A 19,854-nucleotide genomic window follows, 5' to 3' on the forward strand; every position below is an offset into this window, starting at 1 on the left:
TAATCAGTATTTACTGCTAGAAAACTACTTGGAACCTTCAAACGTTGGATATATATATATTTTATTTAGCAGAGACCCTAAAAAATAAAAAGGGCAGTTGCTGCAATATATTATATCGCACTGTATTTGCGCAGCGGTATTTCAAACGCATTTTTTGGGGGAAAAATAAACTTCAATGAATTAAAAAGAAAACTAAACTGTAAAGTTAGCCCAATTTTTTTTTTTTGTATAATGTGAAAGATGATGTTACGCCACAAGAATCGTGAGAGAATCGTGATCTTTATTTTAAGCCAAAAAATTGGGATATATATATATATTATTTGCAGCATTTTGATTACATCATAGAACTGATTTGTGATTTTTTTTTTTTTTTTGAAGGAGCAAGTTTAGGTATCACGAGTGATGGCTTTTTTGAACTTGAAGATTTGCCTAAGTAAGTACTTTTTATTAATTTGGAAAAATATTAATATATATTATATTAATCAAAGTCATAGTTTCGGGTTTTAGGAGTAATGTAGCCATAAACTGCGCGCTTTTTTTCTAGTAGAGGTTGTTTGTATAATGTAGCAAAAATGTAAAGTGACGTGCTGCTAAAAAAAAAATCCAGATATGACTTTATTCCAACGCATCAGAGGGACAATCTTTGTTAGTTTTGTGGTTAAAAAATACTGGCTATAAATAAAGTCTGTTAAAAAAAAAAAAGCTTAAATTTTATTGAGACTAGAGCTGACTTTCTGGTGGTGGTGGGAGAAGGCTGTGGGCTGAGACAAAACAGGGAGGCATGTTCTAAATTATAGCAACTGAAAGAAAAGGTTTATTTGTTTCCCAGAGCAACCAATTTCCATTTCATTCTCCCACTGCCAATAAAATAAAGTATTTGTTTCTTTTTGTTTGCCATGGGCAGTTCAGGCACTGTTTATTTTATTTTTTTATTATTTGCCTATCGATTAAAGCAAATGCACACAGTATGCTCATACAATGGCCATTAGTCACTGTTGCTTGAATATTTGCATTTGTTTTACTGTAACTAAAATAAAATGGCATTTACAGGTGCCAGTTTTACTCAGCATCTTCTTTGTTTCTGTTCTAGGCGGAGTATCATTGTGGGTGCTGGTTACATTGCTGTTGAGATAGCTGGCATTCTTTCAGCTTTAGGATCTAGAGCTGCTCTGCTGATTCGCCAGGACAAGGTAGAAATGTTTAGCCCTCTCTGATCTGATGAATTATTTAGAATGTGTTTGGTGGTGGTCTCTGCAATATGTCATAAGGCCAAGTCAAAACATAAAATGAAAGGAAAAGATACTTTTTAACTGCACCACTGTAAATAAAGTTTCTGATATAAGCATTTAGGGCCAGATCCACAACGAGCGGCCGTAACTTAACTTTTCCTATTTAAGTTACCCCGCCGCAAAATCTCTACCTAAGTGCCCGATCCACAAAGCACTTACCTAGAAATTTTCAGTGGTGTAACTTAAATCCGTCCGGCGCAAGGCGGGCCCAATCTAATGGGGCGAGTCCCATTTAAATTAGGCTCGCTCCCGCGCCGGACGTACTGCGCATGCTACCGACGCGATTTTCCCGACGTGCTTTGCGCAAAGTTACGTTGCGCCGAGTTTTGTGAATCGCGCCGGGTAAAAAAAGTTGCGTCGGGAAAAAAAAGAGATGCGGCGGGAAAAAAAAAATGTTAAAAAAAATTTGACAGCGTCGCGGGAAAGAAGGGTATACTTTTACAAGGTGTACTAACTTTACACTTTGTAATAGGTACCCTATCTTTGCGTTTGCAAACTAACAATTTACGGAGACTTCACGAAGGGAAACCGCTTTGTGGATCTCCGTAAGTGCTAATTTGCATACCCGAGGCGGAATTTCAACGAGAAATGCCCCCAGTGGCGGCCGCGGTACTGCATCCTAAGATCCGACAGTGTAAAACTATTGCACCTGCCGGATCTTAGGAATATCTATGCGTAACTGATTCTGTGAATCAGTCGCATAGATAGAAACAGGGATACGACGGCGTATCCCTTTTGTGGATCTGGCCCTTCCTGGTTATAGGACAATGTTTATATTACATTTCCCAGGTCTTTGCATATGAATATTACAGCTATATCATCACCAAGGATAACATTACGTATAATTAGTATCGCTTGAATTCATGGGTGTTCAGTTTACTGGCGGTTGGAACGAACCTGCCAAAATCAACAAACCTTGTTAAACAGAACACCATTGAAGTCAATAGTGATGAAAGTCAGGTGGGTAGTACACATTGCACTCCCACTGAGGCTGGGTTCACACTTGTCCGACAAACGCTCCTACATTGGGAGCTCATGTAGCATGACGTGTGAAAATCAATGTTTCCCTATGAGAGCCGTCTTAACTGGTCCGACAAGTCAGTCCGACTTTGAAAATGCTCCCTGTACTACTTTGGTCCGACATTAATCCTACTTCAGCCCATTGAATATCATTGAAGTCGGACCAAAGTAGGAGCCTTGTCCTAACCATCCAACTTTTGACATCTGACATGGTGATTACAGCAGCAGTAAAAGGAATTTATCTCACACTGGGATTGTTTTGATTGGTCAAAGAAGAAGTCAGACTATCACAAAGTCGGATCAAAGTAGTATCCTGTTCATGAAAGTAGGATGGATGTAGGACCAATGTAGGACCGATGTAGGACTGATGTCGCAGAGCAAAGTAGGATGAAAGTAGTACTGCTGTCGTGTAGTATAGTGTGAACCCAGCCTAAGGCTGGATTCACACCTATGCATTTTTAGGGCATTTTGCAGATTTGCACTACAGAACGTATTGCATGGACTGTAGTGCAGATCTGCAAAAAGCATAGGTGTAAATCCAGCCTAAGGCCTAATGCACACTAGACGTTTTTACAGCTGCTGTTTTTAGCTTCCGGCATTTTTTTTTTCTGCAGCCAATGAACTCCCCAGCATGTATTTCTATGTGTTTATGCACACATCGGTTGTTATCATCAGTGTTTTCTGGCTGGCAAAAAAAACCCCAGAACTAGTGGGTTTTAAGAGGAGTTTTTCAGCTGTAAAAACGCTCCAACTCTGATAAAAGTTTAAAAACTTGACTATTCGGCATTTATCAGCGTTTTTGAGCCCATAAGCTTATGTGGGAGTATAGTTTTGCTAAAAAAAACGTTACTGCAAAAACGCTGCAAAACTCATTCTTCAGCTAACGCTACTGCCATTATTTATAGCATGGGTCTTCAAACTACGGCCCTCCAGTTGTTCAGAAACTACAATTCCACTGTGAGTCCCCTCGGGGGTGTTCAGGGGAGTTCAATCCTCCCTTCTACAATTGAAATTCGATTTTTGTTTCAACATTAAGTATCACTAGGAATTCTCTACCTTATTTTAACAGTATTGTATATACTCAACTTCCTAACTAGCATTGTATATGTGCAATCAAAGATGTATGCTATTTCACCTCTTGTATACTGTAAAACATTGTTATTTTATTTGCTACTATTGTACAATTTTGAATAATCCAATAAAAATATATTGAAATAAAAAAAGAAACTACAATTCCCATCATGCCTAGTCATGTCTGTGAATTTCAGTGTGTTACAATGCCTCATGGGATGTGTAGTTCTATAACAGCTGGAGGGCCGTAGTATGAGGATCCCTGATTTATAGTGTCCAATGTGCATGAGGCCTTAAAGACAGATTCCTGGCTGGCAATACCACAAGGAATACAAGGTAACATCATTGACTACATTTGGTCACTGACCTCGCCTTGGATTCCCCAACGGGAATCCTGTCATTTAGTAGCGTTTTGTACAAATTGATGGGTCGTTGTCACTAATGGGGGGGGAGGGGGGGGGGATACTTTGCTAGGTTTCATGACTGATGCTATATTTACTTCTGGGGACAGTCATACATTTTATGTTAAAAGCTGACAAGTGTGTGTATGGATGGAATGGTTAAGGGGTACTAATGTACATCTGTGCTAATTTCTCTGAAAGGGGGCGGATATCTAGTCCGATTGTGGCAATGATGATGTGCAATAGTTCAAAGAAGTCAATTAGAATTTCAGTGATTTGACTGGTTGCTATTGCCTGCTGTACTTGGTAAAGCCAATAGTCCATGTGAAAGGCAACATTATTCTTCTAATGAGTGAAATAAGTACCATAAATCTGTTTGTCAGTGTGTGTATATATGTATGTATGTATGTATGTGTGTGTGTGTGTGTATATATATATATATATATATATATATATATATATATATATATATATATATATATATATATATATATATATATATATATATATATATATATATATATATATATATTTGTGTGTGTACTCGGTGGCGGCTGGTAATTGAATTTTTTTATGGGGGGTGGCAAACAAGCTTGTCCTCTATGCGCCGGCCCCTAATTTCCTTGCGGGACGTCGGACTCATAGAGATTAGGGGGGTAGTGCCCCTTATTGATCAGCCACAGCTGCGTGTACCATCATAAAGGCTTTAGAAGGAACATCATGGTTTATTAGTGCTTACATACAGCACCCTTTGATTTAATTATTGATAACACTCCATAATTACCATGCTATCAAATTATTGATGTCATTTTCATGTTATTACAGGTGCTGAGGACATTTGATTCCATGATTAGCACAAACTGCACAGAAGAGCTTGAAAATGCAGGTGTTGATGTTTGGAAATATGCAGAGGTAATTTAAGACCTAGTGTGTTTCTATAACTTTCCATTGTGATGCAACTGTTAAAAGACTTTACTAGCAGAAATCGTGAAACGTGATATCACTTTTTTTTCCTGCAATGGAATTTTAGTCTTCTTTCGGAAGTTGTCCATTTAAAGAGACTAGAACCGAAATAATGAATCAACAACTAATCGGTCAGCTAATTGGCCTGCATGCAGAATGCATTATTTGTTTACAGATCAGAAAATGCAGTGCAGCACACATACAGCTCTGTACACCGTCCATACATGTCTAAGTGCCTGAGAACCAGGCCCGTCGCTACAGGACAGGCAAAACAATTGCTTGGGGCCCCAAGCTGGCCTGGGGCCCCTAACTTCCCCTTTTCAGTCTGTAGCGTGGCCCAGCTCTTCTTCTTTCCTCCTGGAGTCCTGTCAGTCCGGCCGGGTAACGACTGTGGTACAGGAGATTCAGTTTCCTGTTCCCAGCTGGACTGACAGTAAGTGCACACTGAGTGCTCACTTCCTTTCAGTCCAGCCGGGAACACAGGAAACGGAATCTCCTGTACCGCGCTGTACCAGGCCCGGGTACTATCTGATAGGGGACCCATAATGATAGAACGCCGGACTGACAGGAGGAAGAGGAGCTCGGCCACGCTACAGCGGCAGCCTACAGGGAAGAAGGGGAAGTGAGAAAAGAAAAACATAGGGAGGGGGGAGGAGTAAGAACATGGGGTAAAAAATTAGTGTAGCGCTAACGTAGGCTTTGTGTGCTTGGGGGGGCCCCCATTTTGCTTGGGGCCCCCAAATTCCTTCAAACGGCCCTGCTGAGAACTTGTGAATGTGTGAGGAGAAATGCCTCATGGGACATGTAGTCCTGGGCAGGAAGTGAGTGGTTCTAAAGGCAGAAGTGTTTTTTTTTTTTTTTTTACCTTGCTATAGGGGCAATTTATACTTTACTTTGCAGCTTGCTATAGGGGCACTCTAAAGGCAGGAGGAGCCAGAAGCGTCGGGTGGGGGACCCTAGAAGAGGAGAATCAGGGCTGCTCTGTGCAAAACTATTACACAGAGCAAGTAAGTATAACATGTTAGTTGTTTTTTAAAAAAAAATACTGTCTGTGCTATATTAACAGTTTAGCCAGTCTTCCTCAACCATTTTTATCCAAGACAAACCCTTAAAAGATTTTCAGTTTTTTGGGAACCCCTGCTGACATTGTGCAATGGTGGGGAAGAATGCCCTCCTTGCAGTGGTGGTTGGAATACCACCCTTTGGTAGCTCTGCCAAGTGGTGCTCCTGGCCACCCAGGCTGCATGCCTGGATTAGGGTCTGGCTGCACCAGGCTGCATGCCGGGACTATGTAGGCACCATCAAATGGGAGGTCAACCAGCCACAAATCAAGAAAACCCTACGAGCATCTGGAGGAACCCTGGTGTAAATTGTCAGTTTTGCCAAATAGTTGGGGGTGGGGATTTAGATGGTTGTGAGCATTGTGGTTGAGGTGTTGCTGTTCAAGGTTCTGGAAGACTGTTCATTGATCTTTTTGCTACGTACTGTAGTTGGAAACCTGCAAGTGTTTACAAAACAGAGCTTTATAGCCCTCTACTTTTTTTTTTATTCTTTTAAAAACATTTGGGGCTTTGTTTTTTGTAGGTAAAATCTGTTAAAAAGACTGATAAAGGTCTAGAGATCAGTGTACAGTGCTCTGTGCCAGGACGGAAGCCAACAGTGAGAACAATCCAGGATGTTGACTGCCTACTGTGGGCTATTGGAAGAGATCCAAACACTGAGGGTTTGAACCTGGACTACCTGGTAAGAACCTACTTATGGAAATTAGAGCATGATAATATTTATATGTTGTATCTACCCAGTAAATAAAATTTCTTTGAGGGCCTGTTCATACCAGAACTTTGTGCTGGAAATCCGTGTTTTCCACACCGAGTTCAAAACGCACTGGGTATGCGATCTGCTGTGGATGCCAATGTATTTTTAACACCCCAAACATAGATTGATATCGCAGTGTGCTTACCTGCATCATATCTACTGTACCTTGCGATCCGGTTGCAGTGTGTTTTAAAAAAGTAGCGCATGAATGAGCTGAAGATTACACCACACTGAATCTCACAGGAACGCAGACCGTGTTCATGTGCGAATCAGGTGTGAACCGGAACTGGCCCTGAATGTATTGGTTCAAGTGAAAGATATACTACCTCCTTTTATGTTTATTTTAAACATTATTGAAAAAAAAAATTAAGGCCTGTTTCTTACAGGCTTCAGCTTGTATAAGAGCAGTGTAAACAGCAGGCATTGACAAAGCATTTGCAGAGCTTTTAAAGTACCCTTTAGGTCCAGTTTGTAAATGTTGAACACAGATCTTTTGTCAAATGGGAGTCTTGATTGCCACTTTAAACAAGCTGCTAGCAGGTTTCAACGCTTCTTGGAGCTTGTTGAAAGCCTACTTGAAGCCTGTTATCAGCTTGCTTAACCACTTGTCGCTCATCCACCGTAAAAATGATGGCGGGGCGGTGCGGCTCTCGTTCTGGGACATGGTCATGTGACGGCTACTGACAAGGGCCGCACTCACGTGGCGATTGCGGCCATGTTGCTAGGACACGGTGTGACCCCGGTCTCTGTAAAGAGCCACGGCTCTTTAACCATGTAATTGGCTGTGTCCAATCACAGCCGGTCACATGTAAACATAGAGATGGCGCTCCTCGCCTCACACTATCAGCAGCATCTTCTTGCAGAGGATATCTAGATATGTAATCAGGGCACTTATCAGTGCCCTGATTACAATAAAGCCCCCACAGTGCCAGCAATGAGTGCCCACCAGTGATTCCAGTTAGTGCTGGCCATCAGTGCCACCTATCAGTGCTCATAAGTGTGGCATATTCATGTCTCCCCATCAGTGCCGCCTCATCTATGCCCATCGGTGAAGAAGAAAAATTACTTATTTACAAAATTTACTGACAAACTAAGAAAAACGTATATCTTTTCTAAAAAACCCAGAAGTGATTAAATACCACCAAAAGAACGCTATATTAGTGTGAAGAAAATGATAACAATTTCACATGGTTACAGTGTAGCATGACCACGCAATTGTCATTCAAAGTGTGACGGCGCTGAAAAATGGCCTGGGCAGGAAGGGGGTGAAAGTGCACTGTGTTGAGGTGGTTAAGGTGGCAATTGACACTCCCATTAGGATCTGTAATCAACATTTATAATCTGAACCTGAATGGAATTTTAAAAGCTTCAACAGAGCTTGCTGAAAACTCTGCAAATGCTATGTCAAAGTTTGCTTATTACACTGCTCTTATAGTGTATATAGAGTGGATTCGAGATTTTGCGCCCTAACCACATATTTGGTTATTTAGATTTACCACTGCACAGAGATATGTAAGAATAAATTGCCTTTTTTTTTTTTTTTTTTTTTTAAACGTTGCATATTAAAGCGTTTGTTAAAACCCCCCCCAAAAAAAGCTCAGATACTGTTCCTTTTACTACTTCAATACTGGGCATTTTCACCCCCTTCCTGCCCAGACCAATTTTTATTTTTCAGCGCTGTTGCACTTTAAATGACGATTGCGCGGTCGTGCAACACTGTAACCAAATGAAATCTTTGGGGGTTTTTTCCCCCACAAATAGAGCTTTCATTTGGTGGTATTTGATCATCTCTGAGGTTTTTATATTTTGCGCTATAAACAAAAGAGCGCCAATTTTTTAAACACAATATTTTTTACTTTTTGATTTAATAAATATCACAATAAAAAAAAAAAAAATCCTCAGATACGTATTCTTCTACATATATTTGGTAAAAAAAATTGCAATAAGCGTATATTGATTGGTTTGCGCTAGGGTTCCCGATACTAGTATCGGGACCGATACCGAGCATTTGTGCGAGTACTTGTACTCGCACAAATGCTCCCGATGCCTGACCCGATACTTACTCTTCGGGCCGGATCGGGCAGAGTCAGTAGGTGGATTGGTGTGTGGCCTGAGTGGGCGGATCGGACTCAGTGGGCGGAGAGGGCGGGCGGTGTCAGTAGGCGGATCGGAGCAGTGTGGAGGAGCATCAATTCGTTCTAAACCTGTCATGTAGCCCAGCCTTGAAAATTTTCAATGAGTGACACTGAGTGCCCGGCTCTTCAGCTGCCTGAACGTAGGCGTAACGGTGCCGTCACTGCTATCGTTCCGAGCATAAGCACCACACAGTGCAGGCTCCGATGGCTGGTGGAGGGATTTTGCTCCCCCTCCCTCCAGCTTCGAGACTGGCAGTTTCAGGCTCTGGCTGCTGGTTGTATGGGCGGGATGGGGATGCAGCAATCTTCTGAGATCCCGCCCACCTACCTGAATAGTCTACCTGTTGACCCGCCCTCTCGCCCCTTCCATCTGCCTGAACCGCCCACCTGCCCTCCTGAAAGAGGGTGATGTGAACATCGGACTGAGTGTGTGCTGAGGTAAGCTCAGCTAACTACTTTTTTCACTGCTCTGGCTCCCTGTCCAGCACCATAGCGTTAGGGCAATGGGACTGGAACAGGCTGAAATTTGTGTAAGGGGTTAGCATTACCATGTCCATCAATATTGGTGGGGGATGTTGGAGGAGGGGGGGGGGGGGGGTTCAGTGGTAGTGAAAGTTAACTCCCCACATGCATTGGTCTTTATGGCAGTGAATGTTAACCTCCTCATCCCCCACCCCACCTTGCATTGGTCCCCATGGCAGTGAAACTTTAACTCACCACCCTCTTCTGCATGTGGTAATGTCAGTGAAAGTTAATACCCTCCCCACACATTGGGTGTCATGGGAGGGGGTTACATTTTAATGACACTAACCACCAATGTAGGAGGGGGGATATTAATACCGACACCTGTGCTAGCGGTTATTAATGCGTCCACTGACTTCAGTGCTCCGAGTTATTAATGCGTTGTCTGATACCAGTGTTGGGGGATAATATGATGTCCGCTGACATCAATGCTAGGGGTTATTTATGTGTCCTCTGATACCTGCGTTGGGGGGGGTTAATATAGCGTCCACTGACACCAATGCTGGGGCTTATAATTGCGTTGTATGTTAATTCGAGTTTAGGGGCAGGGTGGGGGAACTGGTGGTGAACTCTTAAGACCTGGCTAGTAGCTCAGGACTTGAAATTTTGAGCCCTGATGTAGCCCCTTGTTTCCTTTCCACAACACTAAACATTGTGGAAGAACGAGTCTGTGGCCAGTTATGTGCTATACCCAGATCCTGCCATCTATATGTCCCCATCAGTCAGTGCCACGTATCAGTGCCCATCAGTCAAACTGCCACATGGCATTAAAAAAAAGTATCGTTAATCGGTATCGGCAAGTACATGGGGGGAAAAAAGTATCGGTACTTGTACTCGGTCCTAAAAAAGTGGTATCGGGACAACCCTGGTTTGCGCAAAACAAAATAGGGGATAGATTTATGGCATTTTTATTTTTTTTACTAGTAATGGCGGCGATCTGCAATTTTTATTGTGATCTTGACATTGCGGCGGACATATCGGACACGTTTTTGGGACAATTCGCATTTATACAGCGATTAGTGCTATAAAACTGCACTGATTACTGTGTACATGTGACTGGAAGGGAAGGGGTTAACACTAGGGGGTGCTGAAGGGGTTATTATGTTCCCTATTGAGTGATTCTAATTGTAGGGGGAGAACACCGATGGGTGCTCCTCTGTACTGGGAACACACATCAGTGTTTACACACACAGATCCACACTCCTGCCATGATCGCGGGTGCCCGACGGACATCGTGGCCGCCGGGCACTAGCACCGGGTCACAAGCAGTGCCGCAGGCGCGAGCCCCCCCTAGATGGCCAGGAGGAAAGGACGTCTATTGATCACCCGGAGGGAGGGTTCCTGCCGGCGTGATATTGCTATGGCCCGGTAAGGAAGGGGTTAAAGCATGTTATACAGCACAGTGCTTGTGCTGTGTCATTTGAACCCATGTATACCCTAAAAAAACCTGGCTGATCCTACCAGACTATAACCTTCCCTCTGCAAACTGACCACGATATTCATGGCTGCTGAGCCTCTGACATCGTTGTCTATTTGCGTGATTCTGTCAGCCGCAGCCCTGCTCTCTGCAGCTCTCCCTGTGTCCTCTGTCCTGGAGGAGGAGGAACTGAAACGAGGAACAGGCAGAGACACATGTTGTTAAGGTACAGGGGGGGTAAGATGATTTTATAGAAGTGGGTTAACACCCACTTTAACTCAATTTTTACATCACACTTTTTAGAGGTTAATATCCAATAATCGAAACAACTGCTCTTATACAAGCTGAAGCCTGTGTAAAACGGGCCTTATTTATAATTTGTTTCTTTAAGATGTTTTTCATAATTGTAGCATGCGACTTTTGGTTCAGTGTGTGATGGTTTGTTTTATCCTACAGGGTCTTCAGTTAGATGATAAAGGTCACATTGTAGTGGATGAGTTCCAGAACACCAGTCGAAAGGGAATTTATGCTGTAGGGGATGTATGTGGAAGAGCACTATTGACCCCTGGTAATAATTCTCTTGTATTTTATGCAACACATTCCTTTTATTAAAGAAGTATTATTTAGTACTCTTATGTATTTCGGCAAGTTTAAGTGCTAATAAAGAAATGATTTAATCAAATACTGTATATACAAGGTACAAGATATGTCTGTGACTACAGATAGATTTGTGGCACTGCATTACATCTCAGATTTTTTTATTTATTTTTTACCATATTTTTAGCTTTTTATTTTATTTATTTTTACCGGCACAGCTGACAAGATCACAAAGCACCTTCTTCTACAGCTGTGCAAAGAAGCATTGCTATACAGCTAAGAATGTAATAATTTTTTGGAAAGTCATGGTGGAACTACAAAGCCGCTTTTTTTTACTTTTACCTGTATATTTATTTAAAACCATCTAAACCTCTAAAAATAATGGGGCCACTTTGTAAAGGACACAACTTTTTCATGTTGGCACTCTCTGTAACACTCCATCCCATTGTATATGACTGTCCTACATGTTTGTTGACAGGCAACTTAAGTGTGATAGTGATATATTCTCCCCACTCTCAAGCAGAAGGATTAGAAGGCCGTGTTAGATCCTACATTTTGTGACCTTATAGACTGGAAACACTGTGTAAGGGCCCTTTCACACTGGTGCGTTTTCGCGGTAAAAATAGCGCTATTAAAACGCTCCCCATGCCCCCTCCATTGAAATGAATTAAAAACCGCTGTAAAAACGGAGCGTTAAAATCGCGGTAAAATACTGCGTTTTTACCAAGTTTTTAATTCATTTAAATGGAGAGGGGCATGAGGAGCGTTTTAATAGCGCTATTTTTACAGCGAAAACGCGGCAAAAACGCACCAGTGTGAAAGGGCCCTAAGGTTCCTCTTTACTAAATTAAGTGGAGTAGAATTTTTTTGAGGAGTCCCCAGAAGGGACTGCAAAGGGGCACGTTGGATCAAATGCATAGAGAAGAAGAATGGAGAGCCTCACTGTTTTGAGTCTAAAAACAGAGTAATAGAATTTTTGTACTCACTGTGAAATCATTTTCTGAGTCCATTGAGGGGCCTAGATCTACGGATATTATGCAGGAAGGCAGTATAAGGCTTTGGTGCTTGGTATCAGACATGTGTCCCTCAATTAACAATAAAAAAAATAGAGATTTTACATTGCGTACAAAAATTCTTTCTCAGAGTCCCTTGAGGAACACAGCTCTGTGTGTGTGTGTGTGTGTGTGTGTGTGTGTGTGTATGTATATGTAATATATATAGTGTGTGTGGCTTTTTTTTTTTTTTTTTTGGTTTTGAGCATAGTGCCTCACATTACACAAAAGTCATGTGATAGTCCTAAAACACTTTTTTTTTTTATGCAACATCCCCTACTCAGTAATACTGTTTGTAATTATGATTTCAGCATCAATATCAACATTATATTCATGTATTTTACTTTTAGTTGCCATAGCGGCTGGAAGAAGATTGGCTCAGAGATTATTTGAAGGGCAAGAGGATTCCAAGCTTGACTATAACAATATCCCAACAGTGGTCTTTAGCCACCCTCCAATTGGGACTGTTGGCCTTACAGAAGGTGAGAAGTACTGTATATATTCAAAAAGCAGCTCATGTTTCGAAAAGTACAGTGTCTTGCTATAGATTATATAGAAGATGGTATGTAAGATGGAGAAGATAAAACAAAACATGGAGAAATAATTAATGTCACTGTTGACCTCTACTTCTGACAGTTCTACTTGCCTGGTTGCTCCATTGATTCAGTGTTTTGACTATTTGCTGATTTCACTGGCTATGTACATTGTCCAGGTCATTGACTCAAAGTATTAAGCATTCACAGCCAGGAAATCGGCATGTTCAGAATGAGGTCAGCAATGGCAGCCTACATATTTCCTCAGTACCTGATTCCTGTAAACATTTTTGTATTGAATGTTTAAAATAAAATATAAAGTACATATTTTTGTAATTTTTCATGGATTGCTGTCCATGTAGGAGTAATGCAGGACTGGAACATCTGTTCAGTGAAAAAGAAAAGTGTAATCCGGCATCAATCCAGGGAGAGGGAAGTTATATGTTTCTGTTGCTTGCAGGTGTTATCTAACAGTCTTTGGGGATTGTGGCTGGTCATTCGTGCTGGCCATTTTTCAGCACTGGTGTCGGTGTCTGTTTTTACAGAGGGTAGCTGGAAGTGTCTCTTAGTCTAGGGTAGGGGTGTCTAGGGTAGGGGTCTACAGAAACCAAGTGCCATATTACTATCTTTCAGATTTTAGGGGAGCTTGACGGGGGCCAATGGGAGTAGAAAATGCCCCAGTATCAATGGGAGTAAAAAAATGACATAGCATCTGTGCTCAGTGGAAGGTGCGTCTATGGTTGGCAGCCATGATTGGAAGGGGAGGGGGGGGGTTGTGTTGGCAAGGGGAATTTGGAGGGCAGCATGGGGTAATTATTTTTCTAGGAGGGGAAATACGGGGGGGTGGTGTTGTTTAAGAGTGCTGGTTTAGGGGGATTTGTGTTAGAATGGGACGAGGGAAGAAAGTTTGTGCTAGGAGGGGGCATTTGGGGGAATTTCTGATGGGAGGAGGGAATTTGAAGTGGAGGAGGGGAGAAGATGTGTACTAGGAGGGGAAATTTTAGGGGTAGAGGACTTCTGCTAGGAGGGTTGAATTTTTTTAGGGGGTATATGGGGACAAAGATTTGTGCTGGGAAGGGGGATTTCAGCAGGAGGGTGGATTTGTACTGGGAGGAGGGGGAATTTATGCTTTGTGGATAAGCATGCAGATTAGTGCTCAGTGTTTTTCTGGGGGGAAATTTTGCAAAAAATGTAATATCAGTTTATTGTAATTTCAGGCAGCAACATTAAACACCGTTCCTCATCTACTGATTATAAAAATCCTGTGCTTTGCCCTCTTAATGCACTATAATCTTGATATAAATTGCTGGAGGCAGCATTCATCTTCACCTGGTCTTTCTTCTGGGTCCGCGGACTCTGCTCTTTGACAGGCCAAAGCAGCGATGACCTCACTACCGTGCATGCGCAGGGGAGCAGTCATTCACTGCACATGTATCTGAAGGAACGGCACTGGTGGCCTTTCCTTCAGAGCGCATGCGCCGATGATGTAATAAGCTGCATGTAATGTAAATATCTCCTAAACGTACTATAGGTAAGCCTTATAGGCTTATCTATTAAAAGGCTACTACAACCTGACTTGCAACAAGTTAATTGTATCTCTCTATCATTAAAGCGGGGGTTCACCCTATAAACCCCAAAAAAATAATTTGTTTTTCTTCTACCATAAAATCAGGCATTGTAGCGCGAGCTACAGTATGCCTGTCCCGATTTTTTTTTTATCCCCGTACTCACCTTGTACTCGTACATCGAAGATACCGACTCCCCTCGGGGAATGGGCGTGCCTATGGAGACGGAGGATGATTGACGGCCGGCTCTGGCGCGTCACGCTTCTCCGGAAATAGCCGAAATAGGCTTGGCTCTTCACGGCGCCTGCGCATAGCCTGTGCGCAGGCGCCGTGAAGAGCCGAGACCTACTCCGGCTGTCTTCAGGGAGAGTGACGTGCCAGGGCCGGCCGTCAATCATCCTCCCTCTCCATAGGCACGCCCATTCCCCGCGGGAGCCGAAATCTTTAATGTACGAGTACAAGGTGAGTACGGGGATAAAAAAATCGGGACAGGCATATACTGTAGCTCGCGCTACAATGCCTGTCTCGATGGAAAAATCATGTCAGTGAGGGTGAACTACCGCTTTAAGGATGTAGTCCCTATGTATTACTCCTATACTAACCTGCCTCTCTCTCTCTCTCTCTCTCTTCCCCCCCCCCCCCCCAATGTAGACTAATGTCAAATACAATATATTATTAGGATATGACCAAGCGATGTTTACAACATTAAACCAATAGAAAAATGTCCACCCCATTGTTTGTCATCAAAGACAAACCCACTTTCAAAAAATTGTCTATACACATTTGTTTGTCACTGTTAATAACACCTGTTGGTAATTAAAACACATATTTTTAAAGTATATATTTGTGTATTATTCTTACAGTTAGTTCCAATTATGCCCCAGACATGTTTGCAAAATATAATCATAAATACTGACAAATATTTTCTGGGCGTATTGCCAAATTATCTACAATAATCTTTCTCACGCTTGGTATTATCTTTTCTCTGAGTGTTGCCACATATTAAGACTTGTCCGCTAAAAAGCCAATGTTAAAGAATCACTTTAAGTTATAGCAAAGGACAAACCAAAGCCAATGTTTTAGGGACACATGCTTGCACCTATAGGTACAAATTATGCACAGGAGCTTACATCCTCTCTTTAAAGCAGAACTTCAGACGAACAATAAAATTCTTGCTGATAGTTAAATGAAAATACAATAAGACCCCTTTCACATGGGCAAACTCTGCGTGGAGTCCACCTGCTCAGTGGGGAATCTATACGCTGAGCAGGCGAATGGCTTGTCCGCTTCGCTTATTCAGAGTGGACAGAGACACAGCCCGCTGTCCATTATGGGCGGTCGGATGACACGGACTATCTGTCCATTTACACCAGACAGTCATCCGATCCGCTAGATGAATGGGGAGAGATTCCCATCCGTCTGTTTTTTAGCTGATTGGATGTCAGCAAGTGTCAACGAACAGATGTCTGTTGGCATGCGCCGCTTCATAGAGGGCAATGAATGGTCCGATCGGGTCCACCTAAAAAACTGACAGGCCGACCCGATTGGACCATTCATGTAAATATTTAAATGCTCCTCTCTTCCGATCTTGGATATCTTCCTATCAGTAAAATGGGCGAAGAGGTATGCTGTGGGTTCATTATGTCATGAGTGTGCAACATAGCTGGCTGATTTGCGCTACTTCTATCTATAGAGAGAGGCATAGAAAAAAAATGTGTCCACTTTTACACATTATTTTTATAGCATTATTGGTTGAATTTGATGTCCTTCCTTTTTTCTTTTTTTTTTTGAGCACAATAAAATAAACATTCCCCAGTAAACTAATTGTTAAAATTCTTGCCCCAACACTTGCAGTTTACATCTTTCAATGCTACTGGCTCCTGCGCTATCAGTGCTGCGTCCCTGAACATCCATTCTTCACAGTATAGTTTGGAGCCAAGTCTGGTGAAAGGAGGGGGAGAAAGGAGCGGGAGAGTGCCAGTGGGCTGTGTGTTTTTATTGATGTGTAAGGGGACACAATTATAGTCCCTGCATGCAAGGGTGACTCCATAGGACACTGCAAGAGAAACTGGAAAACCTCTGCGGCTGAAAGTGCTTAAAAATTGAGAATTTAACTTTATTCTTTTACCATAGAGAATTTACTATCACATTCCTTACATGAAAAGTTACTGTTCAGTAATTCTTTACATTCATCCTGAATTTTGCATTACCACAGACATTTTATGCAAAGTCTGCTTGGTGGGGAATGGAATCGCCAAAATGTTAACCATAATCGTCTAACTTTTTCCTGATTTTATATTTTCATTGTAGAGGAAGCCGTACAGGCCAAGGGCAGAGATAATGTCAAGATTTACACTACCTCTTTTTCACCAATGTACCATGCGGTTACCAAGAGGAAAACAAAATGCGTCATGAAGTTGGTCTGCGTTGACAAAGAAGAAAAGGTGAAATAAGGCTAACTTAGCTTGTCAAATTTAAAGTATAAAGGCTTATTTTTTATTAATTTTTTTATCACTGAGGCACTCGTGTGGGCTCCCTCCCAAGTCTGGCTGTCTGTGTCTATTGACACAGACAACGGGACTCTTCCCCACTCTCCGCTTCCCCGTCACTGACTTTGATTGACAGCAGCGGGAGTCCTAGGCTCAGTGAGACCAGGAAGTAGATCGAATGAGGGCTAAGGTAAGTAAAAGGGGGGAGATACTGATGTCTAAACATTTTTTACCTTAATGTAAGGAATGCATTAAGGTATAAAATGTTTACATTTTAGAAGCACTTTAAAGATGTACATGTGGCAAAGTGACAACTTATCTTAAAGAAACAACATCTGCTTATGTTCCTCCTTTGCTTGAGCCTGGGTGGTTAGTTGTATGGCTTGAACTGTTGTATTGGAGAAAGACGCGGAATAACTTAATCCGGTGCAAGTTCCACATAGAGCTTACATAGGCTTTGGACTCCAATGGAAAAATGGCTCTAGAGACAGGGGTATGTGAAAAAAGGGACGTATCATGGGAGGTTTTTCTTACAGGTCAACCTCCCTGAGTTTGTCCTGAATGGGTGAATATAATGAGGTTTCAGTCATAAACCAAAATCCAAGATGGACCGGAGTATGCAATTTCCTTTCCTTCCACCATGGGTGGAATCCCTCATGCAGCGCTTTTGTTTTCTGTAGCGGGTAAAATAAGTATTGAACAAGTCACTACTTTTCTAGGTAAATCTATTTCTAAAGGTGCTATTGACATGAAATTTTAACCACATGTCGGTAACAACCCATGCAATCCATACATACAAAGATACCAAACAAATAAGTTCAGAAATTACGTTGTGTGTAATAAAATGGAATGACACAGGGAGTATTGAACATGCTAACTGAAATGTATTTAATACTTTGCACAAAATCCTTTGTTGGTGATGACGGCCTCAAGACTCCTATATGGAGAACCTAGTCGCATGCATTGCTCAGGTGTGATTTTTGTCTCATTCTTCCACACAAACAGCCTTCAAATCTTGAAGGTTCAGTGGGACTCTTATATGAACTCTGATCTTTAGTTCTTTCCATAGATTTTCTATTGGATTCAAGTCACGTGATTGACTGGGCCATTCTAGGAGCTTTTATTTTCTTTCTTTGAAACCAATTGAGATTTGTCTTTGTGTTTGGGATCATTGTCTTGATCTTGGAAATTGCATTTGCCAATAAATCTTTACTTTATTAGTTTCATTACGGAGTGTGTTGCGCTTCATCTAAAGTCCAACGGGCAATTCATGTTTCTTTGTATATTGTCTTGCTGAAATGTCCATCCTTGTTTCATCTTCATCATCCTGATCATGATCGCAGAAGATTTTTATTGTTTTATTTGAAACAATTGCACTTGCTAATTCAGGTCTTTCTGAAGCTCTCCACAAGTGGCTCTTGGACAACTCTTCTGATAATTATTTTCACTCCTCTGTCAGAAATATTGGTAGGAGCTCCTGGTCTCTGGCCAGTTTATGGTGAAATTATGTTCTTTCAACTTCAGGATTATGGCCCCAACAGTACTCACTGGAACACTCAAAAGTTTAGAAATCCTGTAACCAATGCCATCAGTATTTCTTGCAACAATAAGGTTGAAAAGGTCTTGAGAGAGTGCTTTGCTTTTACCCATCATGAGATGTTTCTTATGTGACACCTTGGTAATGAGACACCTTTTTATAAGCCACAGTTGAGACTGAACCAGCTGATATTAATTTGCACTGACAAGGGGAAGGATTGCTTTCTAAATAATGATAGATTTCAGCTGGTGTCTTTGCATTCCATGCCTTTTTTGCACCTTCCTTCACATGTTTAGTACTTTTTCCTGTGTCATTTTTATTATATTACACATAACTTAAAGAGGATGTCCAGCCTGGGTGAAAAAAATACTGTAGCTACTGACTTTTAACATTGGGACACTTGCCTATCCAGGGAGCCCATGATGTCAGCACCCTAGCCGATCTTTGAATCGACTCCCAGGTGCCGTCGCCGCCGTTCCTAGTAAGGGAACCAGGTAGTGAAGCCTTTCCGCTTCGCAGTATGTTCCCTCCTGCGAAGCGCGCTGCCCTTACTAATTGGACTGGCGGCGGGGGAAAGAGGAGGAGGGCCGAACTTTCAGGAGATCGGGCCACAGCCCATCTCTGGAAGTGTCAAAAACGGGTCCCCTCTACTTTTGGGTAGAACTGTGCTTTAATTTCTGAACTTTGTTTCGGTTTCTTTGTAAGTATGGATTGCATAGGTTTTTACTGACGTTATCATTTCATGTCAATAGCACCTTTATAAATCTATTTACCTAGAACTATGGTGACCTGTTCAGTACTTATTTTATTGTGTGTGTATGTATAATATATGTGTGTGTGTGTGTGTGTGTGTGTGTGTGTGTGTATATGTGTGTGTATGTATGTATGTGTGTATATATATATATATATATATATATATATATATATATATATATATATATATATATATATATATATACAATGTGTGTGTGTGATTATTTTTCTTTCTTAGATGTTGCATGGTTAAGGGGTGTGTGTGTGTGTGTACGTGAGCTATGCTTCGTGATGCATTTGTGACCCTATTTTTAGACCCCTTTCACACTGGGGCGTTTTTCAGGCACTTTAGCGTTAAAAAAAGCACCTGAAAGAAGCTGCATCTGCAATCCCAATGTGAAAGCCTGAGTGCACACTAAGGCGCCTGAAAAAACGCTCAAAAATGCCCCAGTGTGAAATGGACCTTACTTGTCTGAGAATTTATTTTGATATAATATGTGAGCGAGATTACACACCTTGCAAATAATACATTGGACCCCTATTAGCAGGGCTTTAAAGTCGCTGATAAATATTTGGGGGTGGTGGAATACTATTGCAGAGAATTTTCAGATTTTTAAGTTTTTAACCATTTTTTGTGATTTGTGAATATTCCCTGCATGACTATTCATAATATATAAATACTCTATCGACATGAA

At 41.7% G+C, this 19,854-nt stretch overlaps 1 protein-coding gene across 1 annotated transcript in view; it reads left to right on the forward strand.

The window, feature by feature from the left end:
• The window catches only part of GSR (glutathione-disulfide reductase), a 51,040-nt gene that overhangs the window by 26,399 nt on the left and 4,787 nt on the right, over window positions 1-19,854 (forward strand). The window contains exons 6-12 of the mRNA XM_040324479.1: window positions 379-433; window positions 1,091-1,190; window positions 4,607-4,693; window positions 6,329-6,487; window positions 11,090-11,201; window positions 12,633-12,764; window positions 16,691-16,824. Coding sequence (XP_040180413.1) covers window positions 379-433; window positions 1,091-1,190; window positions 4,607-4,693; window positions 6,329-6,487; window positions 11,090-11,201; window positions 12,633-12,764; window positions 16,691-16,824 — 779 coding nt within the window. The remainder of the gene's footprint in view (window positions 1-378; window positions 434-1,090; window positions 1,191-4,606; window positions 4,694-6,328; window positions 6,488-11,089; window positions 11,202-12,632; window positions 12,765-16,690; window positions 16,825-19,854) is intronic.

This window comes from Rana temporaria, chromosome 1 (genome assembly GCF_905171775.1).
Source record: "Rana temporaria chromosome 1, aRanTem1.1, whole genome shotgun sequence".
In the NCBI taxonomy this organism is placed as follows: Eukaryota; Metazoa; Chordata; class Amphibia; order Anura; family Ranidae; genus Rana; species Rana temporaria.